Below are 25,415 nucleotides of genomic sequence, written 5' to 3'. Positions count from 1 at the left end.
AGATTAATTTTAGCGACTTAATTTAAAGATCCATATCTTCTAGAACATGATTCATTGCAATACTCTTCAACTTTTCAAAATTGGAAAATAAAGTAAATTATTACTTTTTGTCACGAAACTGAATGTAGTTGCGCCCACTGAAGATAGGGCCAGGGTAGAAGATTAATTTATATTACCAAATTACTTCTTTTTAATTTACTATTCTAATAGACTTCTGGATGTCTGTCATGGGCAAAAGATACAATCAGAGCGTGTCTCTTTGTTATACTTGGTTTTTGAGTATGTCGAGCAAGATTTGGCTGTGTACATGGAAAAATGCCCGCCTCCTGGTCTTCCAATCACCAAAGTTAAGGTAAAGTATTTTAATGAATTTAAACCATTTTGTAAATTTTAAACCAGTCAAAAATCTGTTTGCTCTTTTTCCCTGTCGCAAAATAATTACTATACTTTCCATCTTGGCATAGCAATATACCAGTAGTTCAAAATACAAAATTTCATACCTTGAATTGCCTATCTTTTGGGCTATTAAAAACTTAGTAAAAGAATAGCTGGTCACGAAATAGGCCCAATTCTTTTGCAATGGTTTTGCAGTTTATTTTATCTTCTTAGTCACTTTACGCGATTTTTTCTGTTTTGTTTTTTTGGTTGTTTGTTCTGTCTTTTCATGTTATAAGTTTTCAGTAAAAATAAACAAATAAAAAAAACACAATCGATGCATGCATGTTTACAAATTTGGCTTTTTTGTTAAAAGTTTTTGTGTAGTTTCATAAGTCATCTTAAATGTTAAAATCTAAAAAGAGAAAGAAATCTTATGAATTCGCGAATTTGTCAAGAAGATACAGAACAATAGGGACGCTTTTTTTTCTTTTTTTTATCCGGTAAATATTTCTGTGCATGGTTTCAAATTCAATAGAGATTGTCTACTTCTTCATGTTCACGTATTTGTGAGTGGATTTGTTGGCTCCTAATTTGTCCTAAATAACAGGAAGAGTATTTATAATTTGTCTTCCCTTCGGCTGAGACGTTCGTGTTTTCCAACATGAGATTTGTGCACACAATAATCATGATATATTGTTTTGTGTATATTCCAAACAGTTGAAAAAGTTAATTGGTTCAGCCTGAGCGGAAAAGTAGACAACATACTAATTTCTGTTTTGTTTTCTTCCTTATTTGCAAATGATGTTGTCCCCCATTGAAATGTTGTCAAAAAGAAGAAAATGGACTATGGTAAAATTTACATGAAAATAAAGCACATGAATAGTTAGTCAACAATATACCTGACTAAGTTTTACCAAATTGTCAAATCAAGAGTCTCCGGCTTGCATAGATTGCAGAAAAAAAAATATCACACTTGGTCCCAGCAGTTTTCTACATCATACCGTGCTTTGTCTCATAATGAGGATAGGTTTTATACAGGTGTTTTAGATTTTACGCGAAAGTAAGCATCATAGGCCTAAAGTTATCATCTTGTGAAAACTGTCTATCTTGAACTCTTGAACCCTGAGTTACCGTCTACTCTTCAGAAAAAAAAATGCATACGTAAATTTTTCACTGTAGGGGCTCCTAAGGTCTAGTTGCTCCAACAGCCTTTAAAATTATTTTAAAAAGCAAGAAGCTTTTATTCGTAGTCGTTAACATTAAAGTCAGTACACTCTCCCAAGAAGTTCCTATTTTCCTTAAATCTTTCCCTGGTAACTCCTACCACTTTTAATTAACATCTGACATATTGGGATGGTAGCAGTACAGCCTTTCCTTGTCAGGGGTTGGGTCAAGCACGGACACCACAACCGTAGCTATAACTGTTGACCAAGTTTGGCTAAATCCCTCCTGATCATTTATAATTAGCCTAAGGCCAATGTAGTTTGAAAACTCTGCCCTTTTGCCTTCCCCTGCCTTCTGAAAGAGGCTGGATTAGGTGAAAACTTCTGAAGGTGCAATTATGTGTAAACCTTCTTCTCACTAAGCTCTGTTGGGATCAGATATTTCCTTCTAATAGGTTTGCTGATAAGGAGAGTTTAGGGACCCTCTTTCCCTTCTCCCTTGCCCACTGAGTCGGTACTGGGCTCAAAAAAGCCTAAATAGGACATCAACTGTTAAGTCTGACCAAGTTTGGCTGATATCTGACACCTCCTTCCGGTAAATATCCTGATAACTGGAATTTAAGGACCCCTGTCCCTGACAAAGGTTGGCTTAGTCCTGGGCACGATTTAGAAGCAAGACATACGAAGGATATAATCTGGTACCTCTCATTAAATTTCGTGGAGATCCAACAAAACTTTGCTGCAGATATCCTTATGATAAGAAATTAGAGCCTCATCCATCACAGAGGTCAGATTGTGTCCTGACATCTAATAAACACAAATTAAACCATAGCCCTCACTCCATTTCAAGTTTGGTGCATATTTAATACGCCTTCTGATAAATGCGCTGAAGAGAAGGTTTTAAAAACCTTCCTCTCCATGAGTCAAGCCATGAGTAAGGTCCAAGCCTTATTGTCTCCTAGAAATTTAGAAGATATCAGAGTTTAGATTTCAGGGTCTCAAATATGTAATTCTATGTTGTACACCAGTCTGATTAAATGATTCCTACGAAATTACCATCGGCCATGGTAATTTTGAGATAAAGCTTGTCTATCTTTTTTCTCCTTTGTAGAAGGACCATCCTTGGTAGCGTTTTGATGTCTACCACTATCTTATCTACCTTTTGGTTAATTGACTATCCTGCTAATCAGTCCCTGACAGTTCCAACTAAATGCCCTAATATTAAGCTGTTGTCTTCTGACTAGCTCCATGCACATGGTTTATTTTAATTTAGTTCAAAACTTCCCCCAACATTCCCTGAAAGCTTCAACTTCATACCCCTAGCCTTTTTTGGACAACTTGGGTCAAAGATGCCCCTCTTTTTCAATAACAAATACTGTATGTAAATGATCTGTGAATTGCATAATTAAAGACCTTGCCTCAAGGGCTTTGGGGGTGGGCGAGGGTAATCAGCAGAAGTATAGATATTGGACATTTCTACTATGCTGAACAGGATGGCTATCTCAAAATTTTATCGGAAAATAAAAATAAAAATGATGTTTTGATGTCTACTACTATTTCTCCATCCTGACAACCCCACCCGCCCACTTCAGACTGGCTTGGTCAAGCAAAATTTTTCCCTCAAAAGAGAGGAGAGTTATTCGCAGGATATCAGCAGCAGGCGGTGTTTCGTCCTCAGAATTAATGCTAGCAAGAAAATAGTCTTTCTCCCATCTCGGATTGCTCCCTACCCTGTCTCTAGGCAGGACGGCCAGTGGCTGTGCGATGACAACAGTAGTAAGCCCCTATTTGTAGTTACTACTCTCAGGGATACCACGAGAAGATTGTTACCTTCTCCTTGTTTAGAATTTCGTAGACGAGAAAAAAAAATCGAGGGAAAAAGCACGAAATTTTCTAAGCAACACTTTTTCTCTCCGTTTCATGATGCCCATAGCCTACAAGAAAGAAAGTTACGAATTTTCGTTTCTTATGTCTACCTGCATTGCAGGTAGTAATGCATTCGTCTTTTCTATTTAGCTGGGATATAGGTGGCTTTCTGATTTTGGTGGGAGTTTTCTAGATGGCGTTGGTTTTTTGTCATGACGATTTTGAATTCCGTTTCATTTCGGTTTTCGAGCTCTTTACTTATAACATTGCAAAACTTACATGATCTGGTCTAATTATGGACAGCCGAGCGAAGTATTGGTGAAACCATTCGTCTTTCAACCTTGACAAATGGGTTTACAGTATGGACTGAGTGCGACAGGAAAATGATTTTTTTGAATATAGAGTAGTCATGCCATAAGAGTAATCAGGCTGTAGGTAACTGCATACTAATTTTAATCCTGTATTCTAATACTATTCGTTTTTTAGAGCATAATGTATCAGCTGCTAGATGGTATTGACTTCCTACATACAAATAGACTATTTCATCGTGATTTAAAGCCTCAGAATGTCCTGATTGATCATCAAGGGCATGTCAAAATTGCAGATTTTGGTCTCACAAGGATTTTCGACATGCAGTCAGTTCTTACACAGGTGGTGAGTACAAGGTCATTTAGGTGCATTCTTCTTTTCTTTATTTTTCACCGCACTTATTGCATAACCTCTTATCTTTCTTTTTTGCCCAACCTGACATAGATGAGGCTCTGACATACATTCTCCTACGTGTCTGTCAAACATTTTTAAAGGAAAATTCCTTGTCGTTTTCATATTCAGGTTACTTTTATAATATTTCCTTTCTTAAACCTGGCTAAACAAATGGAAAACTTTAGTCAAGACAGAAAATAAAATAGGGATACAGTGCAAATATTTTCATTGTAATCCAAGGAATCTTTTTCAACCTATAAGTAAAATACAAAAGGGGTGGGTGGAGAAGAAAAACTGCATTTAAAAAAATACTAAACAGATTAGAATAAGAGACAAAAACTGAAAATAAACAAAACTGCTCTATCACGAAGTACCAACAACATCCAATTGAAGAAACTCCTGTGTCTTGCAAAAGATTTCCAATGTGAAGATGAAGTTAAACTTCCCTCCTATTTGCTTATAAAAAAAAACAATTATTATAATGTAAGTTATTAAATTGACATGAGCAATACAGAGCAATAGACTAACGTGAATAGTGAAACAGGGTAAAGAATTTTAGATGACACGAATTGGGAAACAACTGCGTTTATCCATTCACAACCCGAGCAGAAACTCGTTGATATCTTAAAATCATATTTTCTTTCTTTCTCTAAAATTTTGTGAAAAACTACCGCAATTATCAATTATTATATTTTTTTTTTGGTTAAGTGGGTGGAAGTGAAAAAAGATACAGCTATAGAAACATAAGGGGTTTCGGTCTTTTCTACATTGTAATGAGGAATCTGCTGTGTTCTTTTGCTGTTGAAGTCTATCATCCAAACTTGGATGTGTCTACCAACATAAAGTTTCAACAAACACATGGTATTCTCGAAAACCATCAGCAGCATATATTTCAGCAACATTAATATTTAACATATATTTTTGCAACTTATAAAACATACAATACACCTTGTATATATGCGTGTACGATTGAAACCACGTAAATTTAAACAACATATATATTTTGATACTAAATATCTTCCTATATGTAGGAAAAATCTTAATGTAGGCTAATTTTTTAAATCAAATTTTATGTCAAGTTTCTCTTGTTCTTTCTTAAATTGTCATCATAGAAATGAGATAACCAGTTAAAATAAACTATATAATTATTTTTTCTTTTATAAAATTATTCTTTCCTTTAAATTTCTTTTTCTTCTTTCAGTATTTTGCACCAAAATGTAATTGCCCCTCTTTATAGTCTGAATTTTGATGGTGCGAAAATGAAAAACAATAATTATTAATTATTGCTGTAAGGTAAACCAGAAATTTAGAATTACTATTTTTAATGAATTGAAACGTCAGAAGATGGAAACTTAATTTATTTTTCATCCTCAGTTAAAAAAAAAACTAGCTATCTCCTAAAGTATTCGCATGTCGTCAAAAAGCCCTCGATTTCTCACCCCCAATATTCCCTATGGCCGTTTCATTATCTATACAAGATCAACAAAATATAGGTTTCTGAAAATATAAATCCAGTTTTTGGTTTCTACTTCATTTTCGTACAGTAAGGTCGTCCAGAAAGTCAAAAAAAAAAAAAAAAAAAAAAAAAAAAAAAATGGTGGGCACTGGGCACAACTAAGTAACAGGAAAATATATCCACGCAAAACATGATAAAAAAATTCGTAGTATCTTACTCTATTTTTTAGTGTAGTCCCGGTATATGTGAAGGCATTTAATGCAAATTGGGACCAATTTTTTCACTTGTGATACTACCAAATATGCTCTTGCCGCCTTACCACTTTATTGCTGAAAATACTCTTCCACCAGCAAAATTTTGAACCACGATTTTGCTTCTCGTTTGAGTTTTTAATTGCCTGGGAACTACGTTTTTGGTTACAATGGTTTCTAGAATAAGTTGAAGTAAGTTGGTGCCAGATAAGAGCTATAGTATGTCTGAGAGACGCTAAGGTCCTCTCGTGGTTGCACTGATGCATGAGTCCACGAGTCCACGTTTCTTTCTTCGGGAGGTTTTCTAAGTATAGCTTCATAATAGGGATTTAAGTAGATTGCGGCTCCTCTTCGCTTGAACTCTATGTGGGTGAAACCGTTTCAGTTCTAGGCAACTGTTACCTTCAAATTTATGGCCAGTGATCTCTTGGATACACTGCCTTTCCGTCAAAAACAAATCAATTATTTTTGTGTTCTGAGGAGGAGTTTCTGGGATGCACTACATTGACTGATGCTTGTCTCCTGTACTTATTTAAGAAACTTAAAGTTCACCCCTGTTGTAGTACATCCTTGACTTTCGTCTCCTTAGCAACATTTGGTCAAAAATACCCTGGCTGATCCTATCAATTTCATGTTAGGGACGTGAGTTAACGTATTAGGCCCACATTATATTGTATACTAGGCATTTTGTACTGTTTTGTTTAGGAGTGATCGCGGAACCTATGAACAAAATTCATGTAATGTGCTTTACATGGAATGGTGGTTTTCCTGAGTTTTATGTACAAAAAGTACAAAAAAGTAACTGAATGAGCGATCTTGAAGGTCATTTTCAAATTTTTCCAGTTTTTGAGAGTAGACAAAATCTTAAAAATAATTGAGGTTTGATATTCCCCGATTTTTTAGCCCTATTAAATTCTATTTATTTGTTTTAATATATATGTCACGTCAAATCACGATTGAGGATATTTTCTACTTTACTGTTGTAGTCATTAAACAATTCCTGACCTCCCCTCCCCACTACGGGATTTTCTGCGTAAAGGAACCTTGGTAATTTTTCGTGAATAGTACTCCCTTTTTGTGAAGTTTTCTGTTCCCAACAGTAGGTGGACGTTTACTATTAGCAGTGGCCCGCAGCATAAATTACAAATACCTCTATAATCTTCGAAACGAACACTTCCTTGATCACATTGTGCACTTTCGTTTATAAGAAAATCAACATCTAGGTCAAGCGCTCCGTATGAAAACTTGTATCCTGTCGGAACTTTGAACTTTTTTGGTTCGACGCCCTTGAAACACACTATATCTATCCTCTCTTTTGTGATAAAATCTGAAACAAAATTCTGTCTTTTAGATTATTTGGCTCTGTATAAGTCCAGTACTGCTGTTTACATTCAACTACTTTCAGAAAACTTCATTTTTCTTTTCACCTTATGCTTTTTTCCCTCTGTTTCCTGTCTCCTTTCCGTTACACTTTCCTTCCACTTTTCTCCCCCTTGATTGATTAACCCCTCTGTTACGTAAGATGGCTGGCTAAGGGTTCTGACGATACATCCTGGCTAGCAACTCCTTCGTTTACCCATCCATTTTTGAGGTTTAGCCGGTGGTCTTAGAGTCCTTTTCTGGTTTTCCACTACTTGCTGGTTTGCTTCTCTTTGGGTATTTTTCTCTTACTTGTTATCCTTGCTTGCTTCGCCGATTTCCGCTACTCCCTTTGTAGGATCAGATGTTTTTTCCACTCCGCTTCCTTTCATGGCATTTCTCTTTATACTTTGCAGCGCCATGTTTACTGTCGCTGATGGCGAGAGCGTGTTAATGCCCTTAACTACTGTACTACTTGCTAACGGTGGCTTTTGCATAGCTGTAGGTTACATTTTCCGTAAAAATCCTATATCGTCAGGGTTTGGGCTCAGCACGCTCTGATTTCTTTGAATATTTTTACTCCTCTAAGAATCTTGCCTCATGGTCTTCACTTTTGCAGATAAAACATGCTTTCGGTGTTCAGGGGTAGAAGAAAATTATTTTATTCTCTCCCGAGCACGTTAATGGGTGGCAGGATAGCCGTATGAATATACAGCAGAGCCAGAGCTCTTCTGGTATATAGCTCAGTGAACTCATCCCCATTATACACTTTTCTTCTTATAATTAGGACTGTTCCGTATCTTTGCAGCTGACACTTTATTTCTTCGCTTGTTACTTCTCTGGGCACCCTTCTTAATTGCACGACAGTTGGGTGTTTCCGGGCTCTCTCAGCATTATTGGAATAAAGCAATTTCTGAACTACACCTTCGGTTCGTGCGTCATGTAGTACGTTACAAATCATCGGCCAAAACTGGGGAATGCATCGTTACCCGGACTTGACCAAAACTTCTGAAATTATCGGTATCTACATTTCCACGGTTCAGATTAAGCTGCTTCAGTTGTGAATATCCACCCCTCTCCCTTCATTCGTAATCTTATCTTCCATCGCTCGAAAATCAAAAACCACTATGTTCCTACTCATCTTGTCCCACTGCACACAATTCTATCCTAACATACAACAATTTTTCCTTTTTCCAACATCATAAATCACAAAAAATAAAATAAAATAGAAAAATACTACTAAATATTCACACACTCCAACTTTCTCAACAAAACACAGTTTTCACCCTCAACCTGCTCAACTGTAAACAAAACACCCCAAAAATAACCTTAGACGCACCGCGATATCCAGCCATCCACCAGTGTGGCAACCCTGCACGCTGGAAATAAAGACGGCATGTCATCAAAACTCATAATTCCTATCTTAAGAACACACCAAATACGAATCATGCAAATAGCACAACCTCTCACTCTACTTACAATAATTTTCGCCTTCTTTTGCACCCACACAAAACCAATTTAACGAGGTTTTTTTTCTGTCAAATCAAACAAATTTCAAGAAAAATCCACCCTTAACCAGCCAATTTGGTCATTTTTTTCAAGAAGATCCATCACTTCTTCAGCGTCACAGGAAATATCCATGTGAATATTTGGATTTGCAGTCCATTTAGCCCTACATTGAGTTTTGGAGGTATGTTTTTCAATTTGCTTAAGGTAGACAAACTTAGTAATTTAGTTAGAAACTGACAATTTAGCAAAAATTCTTGACAGCACATGCGAATCGGGGAAAAAGCATACTGTCACAATCGTTTAGGGTAGTGGTTTTCAAACTTATTTAGACACTGTACCCTTTTTTACCCACAAAACATTTCAGGTACGCCTTCTCAGTTACCGGTACTAAGTAAACTATAGCTAAAATATAAACAAAATTGCCAATCCTAGAGTTAAAGGGTTGTTTTATTTTTTGTTAGCCGGCCGCGTACCCCCTAAAATTTTTTGCGTACCCCAAGGGGTAAGCGTGCCATAGTTTGAGAACCACCGGTTTAGGGTATCAATTGCATTTGTGCTGAAGGTCCATTTCGTTAACAGGTTCCTAAGTATTTGCTTCTGGTGCGACTCTAATCTGGAATCCGTTATGTGAAAGCTCAAATTCTGCTGTTAAACAGGTCAAGCTGACTCTTATCGAGTCACTTTCTTGAAAGTCAGCAACTTTTTTGAAGTTATTTGAATCTTCTGAAGAATGAGGTTTACCGGTAGATAAAGGGGTCCCACAACGGAAAAGTTTATCTTTATGTTTTTTAAATTTATCTTAGAAACTGTTGGATAGGTAATATTGCTGTGGAAAAATTCCAGTCCAACACAATTCTCTTTTGTTGTTTTCTCCATTGAATATACGTTTCCAGATTGTCTTATCCTTTTTTTCAGCCAAGGGAGTGTTATTCATTAAGACTGCATTTTTTGCCACTGGTTCACAGTGATTGAGAATCTCTTTAAATTGTAATTTCTGAATTTTTCTTTTGTTTATTGAAAATCGACAAAACTTCTTCTATGTGGAAGATGGTGCCAGCTGAAATAGCGTCTGTTTTTTTGTGCTTCTTGACCAATAATAGAGTAAAATTGAATAGAATCTCTGAAAAAAAGCCGATTAAATTTCAGCTGCTGTAAATTTCAGCTTTCAGTCGAACGCATGCGTCAGTTGTAGCATATTTTTCTCCCCGCTATGCAATCTTAGTGTACTAAACATGATTGGCTAAACAGCTGAAACATAATCATTATTGTCACACATCCCAAAGGTGGTTGAGTTGAGCTGCTTCAGCCTAGATCTTTGGAATTATGGCATCATTTCAATAGTTTTCCGCTCCAGAACTGTTAGGAGTTTTGATGTGTTAGAAAAAACCCAAAATCTTGGGCAGTACCAAAAGCAATTTCTTATGGTACTTACTTCTGTAGAATTTGAAATAAAAAGGTCTGAGATGTTTGAAAAATGTTGGACACATAGAGCTCTTCTTCTGTAGCACCGTCATAACCTTCACCAGTATAATAAATTGGTGTCTATACCCAATGTTTTAAGCTACGAATTAATGTGTCTGCCTCATTTTTACATGATTTTCCCTAGAGTTATGAATTATAAAAGTGTTTGTGAAAAATGTTGTCATTAACTACTTAAAGCACTATGTATCTGGACTGTTCTAAGGTAGAAATATTCGCAGTTCTATCTGCTGAGACGGAGAAGCACTTTGTACTGTTAATATCCTGGACAATTTTTCTTGTCATTATTGCGTGGTAGGCTTCAACTATTTGGTTTTCGATTTTCGGGCTTTTGTAGGTGGCATTTTAGTCATTGCAAAATCATTCGAACTTCCGTGGTCCCAAGAAGTATATTCTGTCATTCTTACAATGAAACAATTTTTATTATTGGCTTAAGCCTTGTTTTATTTTCTATTTCTTGAATTTGTCTGTACGTGTCTTAACCCTTTGAGTATTTTTCTTTTTTTATAGTATTTTTACAAAATGATTGGTTGTTAAAATAATTGGTGGTGTTATTAGGATCACAAGGTGCAGATGATCTGGGTTCTAGCTTCCCCATGGTGTGTGTGGGTAGATCCCTTCCATGGCTACAACATTATTTGAAAACAGTTCATGTTTTTAATCATTTAGCTAACACACCAATACAGGCACCCCAGACAGAGGTAGCCAGTACGCACCAAAAAACTCCAATTCAATGAACTCTGCCAAAATATCCTTGCCATTACTTATCAGAATGTTGAAAGCTGGCTTAAAAGGGGTTATCTTGATTTTGGGAATTTTCATTTAAAAGATAACTAAAATTGAGAATCTAAATTATTAGTGAAAATTACTTTTTTTTATATCTCTCTCTGACTCATTTATTCCTATAATAGGTGGTAACGCTGTGGTACCGTGCGCCAGAGATCCTTATGTCATCTAAGTACACATCAGCTGTAGATATTTGGTCATGCGGCTGTATATTTGCTGAAATGATTCGTAACCGTCCCCTTTTTGCGGGTAACACTGAAACTGATCAACTCTGCAAAATATTTGAGTAAGTAGAGTTTAGCTTATGTTATGTACAATTATGTTTCTCACCAAATTTGCCTTCAAAGAAGTAAAATAAAGTTGATGGCTCTTATTTTTCGGTATTATCCTTATTTTTATGCTTCTAATGCACAGAGTAGAAAGTTAAACAATAGCTGTTACGCTAAAATACATTAAATTGTACAGAATGGATGAAATCAATTCGGTATCTAAGGAACTTCTTAGTATTAATACTAACTTCTAAGATACTTCTCATTAAATTCCAGGATTTTTATTTTTGTTCAAAGACTAACGTTAGTCAAAATTTGGTGCACAATATTGGAAATCCACGAAAGGAGAAATCTGCAGACTTTAAAGCGTGAAGGTATTTTGGCTCTTATTACAGTGGGAGATATCTGATGCTGTGTTTAAGTATATATCTCTTAAGCTTTTGGCAAATCAAAAATGACAAAGTTATCAAGCTTTTGAATGAGCATTTTCTCTTCTTGAAGAGCATCAATTTAAAAGTGACCAAATTTCCTGATATAGTATGGCAATATCAAAGCCGGGAAGGGCACATGATTTTAAATTTTAAACAGTGTCAAGTGGAAAAATATAATACTGAAAACCTAATAGACAAGCTTAATATTATTTTAAGTTTTCAATATATTCTTACTCCCTCAATAGGTTTGACGCTAGAATGAAGTCGATTGTAATTCTTGTACTTAATAAATTGCTTTTTCCCGTAAATGCATCAGATTAAAAGTTTGAGATAACAATTTTGTTCAAAATAGTTCAAAGTTCAAATAACTATGCCTCCGGGTTTGACACATCGCCCTTCAGCCTCCAGGCAAGGGCTATATACTATGCAATTTGCTTATTGTTAACATATAAGGATAGTTATCGGAAAAGAGGGCATGTTTGATCCTGGGTTTCCAAAAAGGCCTGGGGTATTAAGGTGAAACCTTATGGAAATGTTGATAGGGATGCCGAACACAATCAAAATACTTTATGTACTTGCTGTTTGTGAAAAGAGGATATCACCAATATTTTAAGAACGACTGAGGGCATTAAGTTCAAAATTTCAAGGTATGTTTAGGAGATATTGAAGAGAAATTTTAGGGTAACCATCCCCCCTTATCCATGCTCCTTTTGGGTGTTCCCTCTATTCAACACAGATAAAAATTTTAGAATTGTCATTTTGTTCAAACTAATCAAAGTGTCTAATAGCTATACTTCCAGGAATGCAATACCCTCATTGCCACAGGGTAAGGCTTGTAAATTGTGCAATTTTCCCAGTGTTTACATGTAGAATTTATCATTAGAAAAAGGTGAAATATTTAATTTTGGGTGTATCTAGAAAGGCGAAGGGCATTAGCATTAAGGTGAAACCTTGGAGATTGTTGAGGGGTATATTATACTAAATCAAAAGGTACTATATGCATCTAGTTTATCCAAAAGGAGGATCTGCAATATTTTAAGAACAGCTTAGGATATTGAGTTGAAACTTTTAGCACGTGTTGGGTGATGTTGAAAAGTTGTCGGAGGGCCACCAGCCCTCCTCCCATGCCTTTTTAATTTTAATCCATCCAAAAAGATTTGATCAAAATTTTGAAAAAGATATCTTGTTCAAAAAAGTCAAAATCTGAAATAACGATGCCAATGTTCTTCTTGACAATTTTGATTATTCTACAAATTTTATGCAAAAAGGTGCAAACTGTAATGCTAAATTGTTTTTTTTGGAAAGGAAGATGAAATTTATAATGTTTTAACACCCAATAATTTGCTTATAGTAACCATTCAAAGACAATATAACGCTGCTTGGACTGTTGAGGAATTAATTTAAATTTAATTTGGTAGTCTATTTTAACGAATTTGACAATATAGTGACAAAGGGAATGTTTAAATTCTTCTTGTGGTAAGAGTGTCCCAAAATGTAATTTTCAAAAATGCTAAATGCTTTCATATACTCTTTGCTGATAAGACATAAAAATATACACATTCAAAAATCTGCTTTTTGCATAGATTCACGTTTTATTTATCCTCTAATGAAAGATCTTAAGGTGAACTGGCCAGCCAGGATAAAGAACAAACAAACGGAACTCCGGCCAATAGAGAGAAAAGATAAAAAACCAAAATGACGCGGATATTTCGCCTTAATGAGAACGAGGCGTCTTCAACAGTGATGAAAAAAAAGATGAAAACTAAAATAACCTAAAAACAAATAAAAACCACTGCCAAAGAATAAAAGGAGCCAATATTAATATCTACAATTGTCGCAACTGATCTACATAGGTCACAGAATCTAATAGAGTTGCTTCGATGAATACACAAAGCAACAGGATAAAACACTATGAAATAGAAATGAAATTAATGATTCTGTTGCGAACTATTGCTATTGTTTGCTACTTTCACTGCGATTCTCCTAGGTCTTGTATTTAATCTCGTCCCCTGATGATTTTGTAAAATTTTAATACCCCCTTTAACTATTGTTTCACTGTTCAGAAGAATGGTATAAATTGGGTCAATATTCAAATTTCCTGTATCTTAATTTATTGAAATATTAGTAAGCATATTTAGTTAGAATTTAGTTTCCTAAACTCTGGGAAGGATTTGACTCAGGTTAATTTGGTTAGTGGTTATAGTATTCCTTGCTCATTTGGGAAGTTTTAAATTGGTTGTACTCACCAAAAATTTGCAGAAAGATTTATTGAGCATTCTAACTCAATAGAAAATGCTCTACAATTGAACAAGTCTCTTGAAACCTTTGCTTCTGCTTTGGCTCAACACGTTTTCTACCATCCTAACCATTATGTATCGTTCGATGATGCCGCGGCAATTTCTACTGATAGAGATTTTACTCAGTGGGCGAGGGAGGTTATTGAAATAAAAAAAAACATATGCTTGCCAATATTTCAATAAATAGAGATACAAGAAATTTGAATATTGACGGACTTTATAACATTCTTCTGAAAAGTGAACCAGTAGTTAATGGTGGTATTAAGATTTTACAAAATCACCAGGAGACGAGATTAAATACAAGACCTTGGAGAATTGCCATAATAGTAGCAAACAATAGAGTTGTTTCGCAACAGAATAATTAACTTTATTTCCATTTTGTATTATTTTATCCAGTTGCTTTGGTGTTCTCATCGAAGCAACTCTATTAGCTTCTGTGACCTATATGGATCAGAAAAAGACCGAAAAAGAAGAATTTAGACATGAAATCGTTTTTTTAAACATGTATATTTTCTTTTACGTGATCTTGATTGCTATTGAAATTTTATTGTTCGATTACAATAATTTTCCTTAATAATTAAGTTAAAAATCGTTTGGTTTTTATTCGTTATAATTCAATAACAACCAAGGACGCCGACAGAAAATATTCAAGGGGGGGGGGCAGACGCCAAAATAGCAGTGGTGGCTGGGTGACAGTTTAGGTGGTTTATGGAACCAAACTACGACTTTACTTCGGAGACGACGAATTTGCAATCAATTTAAGATCCTGAGAAGCTAATTGATTTAAAAGTATCAAGAACTATATTTTAGGCTTCCCTGTTGCAAAAGAAGTAATGCCACACGGTGGTAGTGCTGGGTTCAACCAAGTTGATTCACTTTACTTGTAATGAAATTAGGCTACGTTTGGTGATATGTAATTGTGTATCAGCATAATGAGGGGGGGGGGATGAGTCATTGTTTAGTTGGGGGTTAGTTTAGTTGGGTAGTTGGGTAGATTCCTACAAAAGTACATTTTAATGGACAAACTGCTTACTCTTCATGAGGCTTCAGATAAACGTTGAAAGAGGAGGGGGGGGGGGGTAGAAATTAATGTTTCTCTATACAGCTAATATGTGACATTCCAATATCTACCAACACAGAGGTGGAAAGGGCAAGGCAGGTCATCATCAGCCCCGCCATGAAATTTCCTTGGGGTGGCAAATACTGCTAGGAACTTGGTTTTCATCAATTTTAAATGGTAATATTTTTCTTTTTTTGTTTATACGAAGTACTTCAATGTATTAAAGAAAAAAAATATTTGTAATATATTTATCGATAAGAATTTCATATTGTAGAGGTTTCGATGGCATTAGTTATGTAAAAGATCATAATTCTCACAGAATTTCCATCTATACAAGTAATAACACTCCTTTTAACCTAATCGAAATTATTCAGTATTAACATTAGCAAGAACTTTTTACCAAAACTACTATTCATTGCCAATTTTTTTAAGTATATTCAAATTTATCCAAAATTGGAATTACAAATTTAAACGTAGGACGGTACTAATCAACGTATAATTCAGGCAAGATAGTCAGACTTATCCAAGCATACTACCAGCATACGCGAGTCCAAATTCAGATCGGTGGAGAACTCTCCTCGATGTTCCAAATTGATTTTGGTTTCCGACAGGGATGTATATTGTGTCCCGTCTTATTTAATTTCGTGATCGAATGGATTATGACCAGACCAACGACGACCTTTTCAGGCGTTGAAGTAAGTCCCAATTTTAGGATCACCGATCTGGACTACACCGACGATATTTGCTTGTTAGCTGAATCTAGTTCAGAAGCCCAATCTATGCTATCGAAGGTAGCTGAAGAATCCTCTCTGGTCGGCCTGAAAATAAGCTCCTCGAAGACAAAGGTCATACTGTCTAATATATCATCTCAAGACCCCCCAATGTTACTCGATCAGTCGCCCATAGATGAAATAAATGAATTCAAGTACCTAGGCTCTCTGATAGACCCAATAGGAGGATGCACATCAGAAATACAGTCAAGAATTGCTTCAGCAACTGGAGTCTTCACCCAGCTAAATCACTATGGAACCAGAAAAAAGTTCGCCTGAAGACAAGAATAAGGATATATCAGGCCCTTGTTCGATCTGTCGTACTATACGACTGTGAGACATGGACTATGAAAGAATCCGACATTCAAGCCCTCAACTTATTTGACCATTTATGTCTAAGGACAATCATTGGCATTAAACTCCGTGATCGTGTCAGCAATGTCGAACTCGATTAAATATGCTATCAGCGTTCTGATTTGGCCACTATAGTTAAACCAAGAAGACTCCGATGGTTCCGCCGCACACTTCGGCACCTACACCACACCTTTGTCAATAAAGCCCTTAGATGTACACCTCCTTTGGAATAGAAAAAGCGACATGGGGGACAAAAGAAAACGTGGCTCGTCTGTATCAAGGCTGACCTAGACCCAATCGGTAGATTCAAGAAGTATGGGCGAAAATGGGAAAAGTCCTGGCTAGATTTGATTGAGCCACTCGCAAACGACCGAGACTCTTGGCTTACTACAATGAAGAAGCTAGTGAACGCCAGGGAGAGCGGAGATGCTAGAGTCCTGCTACAAGTACAAGTAAGTAAGTACTTCATAACTGTAAAAAATTAAATCTTTTTCGAAGTGACAACTAGATAAATACAATCACTCCTGGAAAAAAAATAATAATAAAACACAAAAAACGTATCCGTTTAGGGGGAAAATACAGAAATTCTCAGCATTCTGTTCAGGGGAAATATTTCTGATTACAATGGCTTCATATATCAGCTCATGGGTACTTTTGTAATACAAGCAAACGTTGCCGGTATATTCTAACCGAAATCGCCCCTTATTAAGTTGTTTCTCTTTTGCTTTCTATAATTGAACGAAGTTTCTTGTCTACTAAAAACTGTACTAATTACTACTAAACAAATACATATTTAGGATCAACATAAAAAGCTGATTTTTTGACTGAATGTTATCAATAGTTAGGCTCTTATACTTTTGTTATTGACAAGGATCGTTAGTTACTTACCATTCATTACTATGAAGAATTTGATTTTGTTTTTGCTCCAACCAAATCATAGAGAAAAATTTTTTGTGGAAACAGGTTAAGGGTTACTCAGTCACAAATTAAAACTTATATTTTCCTTATTATGGGTCAAAATCTATGGGCAGGCAGCCAACAAGGGGGCAACAAACATTTTTCCATGGTGTTTCCCTATTCTGCTCTCTTTCCTTTAGTTTCTTTATAATTACTTTATAGTCTCAAATTTCCAAAGAGGGGCATGCCTCCCCCCTGCCCCCCCTTGCCGGTGCCCATGATAACAACACATCAAAGAAAAATGACGTCCCAGGGCTTCAATTTTTGTGTGAAGAACCTTCAATTTTTTTAACCTTAAAATGATAATAATTTCGCTTCGCAGCTCTTAAAGCACAATCCAAAACATTTCTATACTTTTTTTAAACTGAAATAGATTCTTCACTTTTTTCAATATGCATAGGCTTCAATAAAAAATGTCGATGACGAATGCAAAGGACTAAATTCTTGTTTATCCATGGTTTTCTAGGAGCATCTTTACGACTTAATGATGTCAACTTACCAGTACAACACTCCTCAAAAAGAATTTTTAGCTGTTGATACCAAAGACCCATTTTTTAATTAGGGTCTTCACTGCTCTTAACAATAGTAGACCAGTCAAACTGTAAAATCCGTGACTTCAAACTAGAAAGCGTTGTAGCATTTATAATAATTGAGGGCTCATTTTGTTTTCCTCCACCCATTAGGTGTGGTTTGGACACACTCAGTGAATAGGACCAAAAAACAGCATAATGATCAGATACATCATTTACAAGGACATGTGGTTGCCGAGCTTGATGGTTGGAAAAAAATTATCTATAAGGGATATACCAGTTCAAGTAGAATAGCCAAGGCTCAGAGGTGTTTTTTTACAGTTAAAAAAAGTTTGGAAGAATAGGAAGATAAGTCTGCAAACCAAGATTAGAATATTAGAAGCACAGCAGACAGAATATAGCAGTATGATCATTCTCTATCCCTCCCATTATAAAAACCCAGACAGGGGTGCGAGTGGAAAGAAACAGGCTAAACAAGCTAAGGCAGAAAGAAGTGGGAGGAGCTTTTTTTTCACGATGACCAGAAATGATCTGCATTAAGCTTACTGGTATATTCAGAAACAGGCTAAACAAGCTAAGGCAGAAAGAAGTGGGAGGAGCTTTTTGTTCACGATGACCAGAAATGATCTGCGATAAGCTTACTGTCTATAAACTGTGATTAGAAGCTACAGTGATCACAGTGGTCAAATGTGGCTTTGAAGCATGGGCGCTCCGAAAAGCGGATAAAGATTTTCTAGATGTTTTCCAGCGAAATTGCTTAAGGATTGTTCTGGGTACCCGGCTGACTGACCGTATTTTAAACAATAGACTGTACGAAAAAGTGGTCCAATACCGCTCTCTAGGGCTATAATGAAAGAAAGGTTGAGGTGGCTAGGGCACGTTGTGCGGATAAAGGATGACAGATTGCCGAAGATTTTTCTTTTCGGCCAATCGTCTAGGGCTAAACGGAAAGCAGGTCATCCTCGTCTGGGGTGGTAGGATCTCACAAAGAAAGATTTAAGGGGTACGAAAACTTCCTCGGTGGCTGTAAAGAGGTAGGCTTTGAACAGATTGGGATTTGGAGGAGCGCGCTTAGCTGTGTTGGCCTCAGGTGGCTTGGTACTGCGTTGACTTTTTTGTAGTAGTAGTAGTAGTATCTACGCGTGTAGGTATATTAATTCCTGGAAACAGTCCAAAAGACCAAAGACTATTCATAAAACTTAAAACCTGTTAATCATCAATCTCAAGTCCCATTTAATCAACATTAAAGTCTCCAGCAAGGAATTTGTATTAATTGGTAGTCTATCTAGAAGGGACAACAAACACTCACGGAATTATCTGAATAATGAAGACGGGGGTTTATAACATATTGCCACCAATACACTAGAATTTCCATTCAATAATTCAATGACCAAACTTTCAAAAATCATTTCTCTATAAACACAAAGATCATCCCTAATTTGGGACGGTAAAATTTTTACTCAAATATGCTCCTAGTCCCCCTCTTTGCCTAGAATGCATAGGCTTCGATAACAAGTTTTAACAAGAAATTTCCAATTAGGAATCATTAGTAGGGGTCAGCCAAGTTTCAGTTAAGGTGATCACCAGAAAAATAAATTTGTTAGCCAACTCAGATACAAATTAAAAACTTGAATTTAAACCCTGGCGATTAAAAGAATGAACACAAAAATCATCCTTGTTCCTATGGCACAAATTATCTAAATCAACTGAGGAACTATACTTCTCTAAAAAACACTCATCATTCATCCCATTATGCTACCCTAAATCATCGCTAAACTTCTCCCCAAACTTAATCGACCTTTGTTCCAAATCTTCAAGAAAAGGAAGGAGCTGAGCATCAGAAGCACTAACTAAATATACTTATTGCAATAAGTGGCAACAAGGCAAATAAATTATCACTTCCTAAGGCATAAACATCAATTGAGCAAACCCCCTTCTTAGCTATTTTCCATAAACACAATAATTAATAAAGAAATGACAGTGGATTGTCAGTTTAATATACATATACAGAAAATTTGCTTAAAGTTTTAATAATCTTTTATTTATTAAAGTAATAAAATTGAAAACATTTTAGATTTATTTTGTTTTCAGTAAAGTGTAAATTGTGTTCTGGTCTCGAGAAGGCATATGGATTTAAATTATGCGCTGGGGGTATATAAGGTTTTCAGAGAAAGGGTGGTCGTTTGCGCCTTGGATGGGACTCATTGAATTGGTAATCAGAAGTTCTAGCGTCCTTTTTATAAGGTCAAATTGATCGGGGAGCATCTACACCCCCTCCTTGACGTCGTATTTTCCCAAAATGTGTCTGATAGAAATTTTGAGATAGCCATTTGTTCAAAAAATAGTCCGAAAATCATAGGCTGCGCAATTATGCTGCCTAAATAAAGAGTGGTGTGGGCACAATCTAATATTTTTTTTTTTTTTTTACCTGGGCAATTCGTATAGAAGGAGTTGTACGAGATGTACGAGAATACCCCTGCTACGGTTAAGGTAGGAAATTAGGTTAGCAGCTGGTTTTGTATTAAATCAGGAGATGAGTAGGGTTGTGTTCTATCCCCCTTTATATGAATCTTTTTGATGGACTTTGTCTTAAGGAGTACAGGCAAGGCAATGGGAGAACATGAAATCAAATTGGGAGAAAAGATTTCCTGGACTTAGATCATGCTGAGGATTTAAGCATCCTAGATGAAAGTGTGAGCAAAATGAAAGAACTTTTAGAGGTTTTGCGAGTTCAGGGTGCTAGAATAGGTTTAAAAATTAATGTTAAGAAGATTAAGTCGCTAGGGCTAGGAATAAGTGAAGATGAAAAGGTAACGAGAAGATTGATCAGGTGGACAGCTTCACTTGCCTTGGTAGTATTGTTAGTAAAGACGGTGGGAGCAGTGAAGATGTTAAAAGAAGAATAGCCAAGGCTCAGGGCGTTTTTCACAGTTAAAAAAAAGTTTGGAAGAACAGAAAGATAAGTCTGAAAACCAAGATTAGAATATTGGAAACTACAGTGATGACATTGGTCAAATATGGTTCTGAACTATGGGCGCTTCGAAAAACGGATGAAAATTTGCTAGATGTTTTCCAGAGAAATTGCCTACGGATTGTTCTGGGTGCCCGGCTGACTGACCGTATTTCAAAAAGTAGGATGTATGAAGAGTGTGGGTCAATCCCGATTTCTAGGGATATAATGAGAGAAAGGTTGAGATGGCTAGGGCACGTTCTGCGGATGAAGGATGACAGATTGCCGAAAATTGTCCTTTTCAGTCAACCGTCTAGGGCTGGACGGAAAGTAGGTCGTCCTCAGTTGGGATGGGAGGATGTCATACAGAAAAATTGAAGGGAAACGGAAACTTTCTGGGAAGGTTTAAAGAGGGAGGCTTTGAATAGTTTAGGATGGAGGAGGAGCGTGCGTAGCCGTGTTGGCCTCAGGTGGCTTGGTGTTGCGATAAGCTGTTAGTAGTAGTAGTTGTTATGCAATGTTTAATACTTAATCTAATCGCTCAAATAGGGACAAGTAACCTATCCGTAATCGAATTTAAATTTTGTCTTGAAAAGTAATCGAAATCGTGAGGATCCAATCGTGAGCCAATTGAATCCCTAGTAAACGTTAAAAACTTTTTTTTAACAAGTAATCTAGATAATAGTTGAGATATTGTCGTTGGACCCTGATGTTTTAATTTGTGGACCCGAAGTCCCCAAAAATGCGAAAATCCCCAAGGGCCCTATTGAAAAGACTAATTGAGAGGTTTATCAGATTTGTAGTGGAAAGGAAAGAAAATGTAAAAAAAAATGGTTTTAACATAATAATTAGAAGAAAGTTGCAAATAATGGATTTGCATCTTAGATTAAGTGAATATTATCCATGCATCTCTTATTTTGCTGTAATATGTTTTTTTCGGTACTGTGATTTGTTCTTTGTCATCGCCTCGCTCAAAAGCTGAAAATTAATTGTAAAATGCTTCAGGCAACTCTGATAATGTAGGTGTTTGTTGATGCTCCCATGAGTTACTCTGAAGTTGAGTAGCTCTAAAACTACTGAGTTGAAATAAAAACTTGCCATAAAAGCAAAAAGCTAGTATTTGTTTTTTTGCATGAAATTTGTGCGACAATATGCCCCTTTCATTTTTTCATATAAAGGCCATACCCCAATATTGCCCAATTTATAAAAGCACAATATGCTCTATCCGTTTTCTCATATAAAGTGATCAAGGTAAATATATTTTAAAACACTAATTGTCGAGTTCTTATTTGGTTAATATCAGGAGAGGCAAGAACGGCATTGTTTCGTAAGGTTTTTGTTTAACAATTTATAATAAATCTTAGTTTTTTAGTATTTTTCATTTGTCTGTCTCTGCAGAAATGGTGACCATTGACTTACGAATATATATTTCCTGAGATTAATCTGGAAGGAAGGGAAAAATTTCAACATTGCAGGTAAAACACAGGTCAAGTTTAGACGGCGTACAACATTCTTACATCCCCGGGAAAAAAAATCTGTATTGTAAATAAGCTCGAAGAACATACTTGGTAGTGAGGAAAGAAAACTGTATACAAGGACATCGTGACTTTTTTCAACTGAATGTCTATTTTGAGAAGACCTCCACAATTCCTGGAAAACATTTTATTGCCTCTAAGACACTCTCTGCAAAGGACAGTCCTCCCCTAGGAAACCCTAGGAAATCTTTTAAATTTAGGCCCACAAAGGTTTTCTCTCATTCTTCCTACTAAACAAAGAATTCCTGCTCCCACATAAATACAACCAATTAATAGAATGTGCTGAGATATATAGGGCATAAATCTCTGCTCTGCAAAATGAATCGTTTATATTTCTTTCTAATGGAAAACAAGTGTAATGCTCAGAACCACGCCCCAGCACATAATCTCAAAATTTTTGTGATTGCTCCTATGACCCCTTTGTATAATAATTAGATTATTTTTGTGTTTTTCTTTATTGTTCCCACTACCAAATAGATTGTGGAATATTTCAAAGATTCTCGCATGTGTATCATAGATTCATGTTTGCTAGCCTAGAAGTGCTAAAAATTTCATGATTTACCTATTTATATAAGTTTTTTTATACTTTAGACGTGTTTGATTGTTCATAACCACGTCTGTTGCATCCTTTCTGTTTGTTTTTGCTCAAGTATTTTCTCTTTTTTTCGTATTAAGATCGCCTTTTCCTGAATATGAACTTCTTCTAGTTTTTTGTATGTTTTACATTCTCTGTATTTTTGTCTGTTTATTTTTTTGGCACTGAAGACTATTGATGCCATATCTAGCGGAAATAAGCAATAAACGTAATGTCAACCCTGTTAATGTCGTTAGTTTTGGTTATTATTGATGAGAGTAGCTCTTACGAGACTACTTTAAACAATTTAAAATCTTGAGCAGTTTTCTTGTAAGGTGGCCAGAGCATAAGCTTAGAAAAAAGCGGGAAGGAAGGATAGTTTTAGCCAGTGTTCCAATCTCAGGTATATTACGGAGGGGGGGGGGTAATAAAAGAGCTCCGTTTTACGTTTAAGAGGACATAGGTTTACCTACTTTCCAGATCTAACTTTCTTGATACTAGATTTAATTACTGATCTGAAAAGTAAGAAAAAGAAGTAAAGCTTATAAGTAGAAAAAAGAAGATTTGAGAGGATGAAGATAATTAAAAGCAACTGTTCTAATTTCATAGTGGCCGTAGTATTTTAATATTGTCGGTAATCAGACACTAAACAAGAAATACAAAAATCCAAGTGGATCGCTGACGATGTATAGATCACTGGTTTGTGAACTGAAGTAGACCTATGACAAATAAAAAACTGTCGACTGGTTGTTGTTTATAAGAAAATTGATGTCGTATTTCGTCAAACACTAGAAATACTTAAATTAAAAATACTCAAGAACTTATTTGTAACATTCTCTGTACTAAATAGTTTTTGCTAAAGCAAAACTTCAATGTAAATTAAAGACACAAGAGTGGCTATTTCTAAGTTTTGAGATTACGAGCGGGGCTTGGAAAAACAGCTCGTTTTAAGAGACGGAAATTTATGCTCTGGAAATTCAGAAACAGCTGGTAAAGCTTCAGAAATAACGATTCAATAAAACTACTAGAATAATGGAGTTTTTTTTTTATGTAAAATGGAGGTTGAAAATGAACAAATATTATGACGGAGTGTTGACGGACAAAATCAAATTTTAGAAAAAGGTTATCTGTTACAGCCACAAATGCAGAGGCACAAATACAGCCTTCAGGACAATGGTTGTAAGTTATGCTAAGGGGCATATAAGGTTTTTATTGAAAGTGTTGTCATAGAAACTTCAAAAAGGGCTAATTCGATTGGAAATTGGAAGGGCTTGTGCCCTTTTTAATAGTCGAAAGTGATTGGAGGAAAATTAAAACCCCTCTGACACCCACCATTTCCCCAAACGCCATTTTGTTCAACGTAGTTGAAAGGTCCGGAAATTATGGCATTGAGGATGGCACTCCCCCCACAGCCCTATGGGCAAGGGTTGTACGTTATACCCTGGGGGTATTTTATAGAAAGCGTTGTCGTAGAAGCTGAAAAAAGGGCTCATTCGATTGGAAATTAAAAGGGCTAGTGACCTTTTGAATTTTCGAAAGTGATTGAAAGTCAACTAACCCCCCTCTCACGCCCACCATTTCCCCAAACACATCTAATCAAATTTTTGAAATAGCCATTTTGTTAAACGTAGTTGAAAGGTCTGGAAATTAGGTCTTTTAGGATGACAGCCCTCAGGGCAAGGGTTTTAATGTATGCCCCGGGGGTTTATGAGGTTTTTTTTTATAGAAAGCGTTGTCATAGAAACTTCAAAAAGGGCTCATTCGCTTGGAAATTGAAAGGGCTAGTGCCCTTTTTCATAGTCGAAAGTGATTGGAAGGCAACTAACCGCCCTCTCACGCCCAACATTTCCTCAAGTACATCCAATCAAAATTTTGAGATTGCCATTTTGTTCAACGTAGCTGAAAGTTCTGGAATTTAGATCTTTGAGGATCACAACCCCCTCCCCCCCACCAACAGCCCTCAGGGCAAGGGTTGTAAGGTATGCCCTGGGGGCATATAAGGTTTCTAAAGAAAGCGTTGTCGCAGAAACTACAAAAAGGGCTCATTCGATTGGCTAGTGTCCTTTTTGATAGTCGAAACTGATTTCCAGAATTTTCAACTACGTTGAATCAAATGGCTATCTCAAAATTTTGATTGGATGTGTTTGGGGAAATTATGGGCGTGATTATTTAAAAGTCACGTTTGACTATTAAAAAGGGCACTAGCCGTTGAATTTCCAATCGAATGAGCCCTTTTTAAAGTTTCTACGAAAACACTTTCCATAAAAAAATACCTTATAGACCCCCAGGGCATAGCTTACAACCCTTGCCCTGAGGGCTTTGGGAGGTGTCGTCCTCAAAGACATAATTTTCAGACCTTACCACTACGTTGAACAAAATGCATATCTCAAAATTTGAATTGGATGTGTTTGGGGAAATGGTGGGCGTCAGAGGGGGGTTATTTGCTCTCCAATCACTTTCGACTATTAAAAAGGGGACTAGCCCTTTCAATTTCCAAGCGAATGAGCCCTTTTGTAGTTTCTACTACAGCACTCTATGAAAACCTCAAATGCCCCCAGGGCATAACTTACAACCAGGCATGTACGCAGGAATTTGTTTTATGGGGGGCACAAATCCTTTAAACCCATTATTCTGTGAGAAAAATCAGAAAATTATGGGAAAATGAAAAAAATCGTGAGATTTTTTTTTTTTTGGGGGGGGGCGGGCCCGGGCCCGGAGCCCCCCCCCCTACGTACGTCC

General features: G+C 36.3%; 1 protein-coding gene across 3 annotated transcripts in view; it reads left to right on the top strand.

The window, feature by feature from the left end:
- The window catches only part of LOC148939426 (cyclin-dependent kinase 4-like), a 70,429-nt gene that overhangs the window by 36,042 nt on the left and 8,972 nt on the right, over nt 1–25,415 (top strand). For all 3 annotated transcript variants that reach the window (XM_089106743.1, XM_089106745.1, XM_089106744.1), the window contains exons 4-6: nt 211–352; nt 3,894–4,061; nt 11,075–11,235. In XM_089106743.1, coding sequence (XP_088962869.1) covers nt 211–352; nt 3,894–4,061; nt 11,075–11,235 — 471 coding nt within the window. The remainder of the gene's footprint in view (nt 1–210; nt 353–3,893; nt 4,062–11,074; nt 11,236–25,415) is intronic.

This window comes from Artemia sp. Qi Xiang Cuo, chromosome 21 (genome assembly GCF_049724085.1).
Source record: "Artemia sp. Qi Xiang Cuo chromosome 21, ASM4972408v1, whole genome shotgun sequence".
Lineage (NCBI taxonomy): Eukaryota > Metazoa > Arthropoda > Branchiopoda > Anostraca > Artemiidae > Artemia > Artemia sp. Qi Xiang Cuo.
The sequence above is the reverse complement of the archived record's forward strand: the minus strand, read 5'-3'. Positions and strand labels throughout refer to the sequence as shown.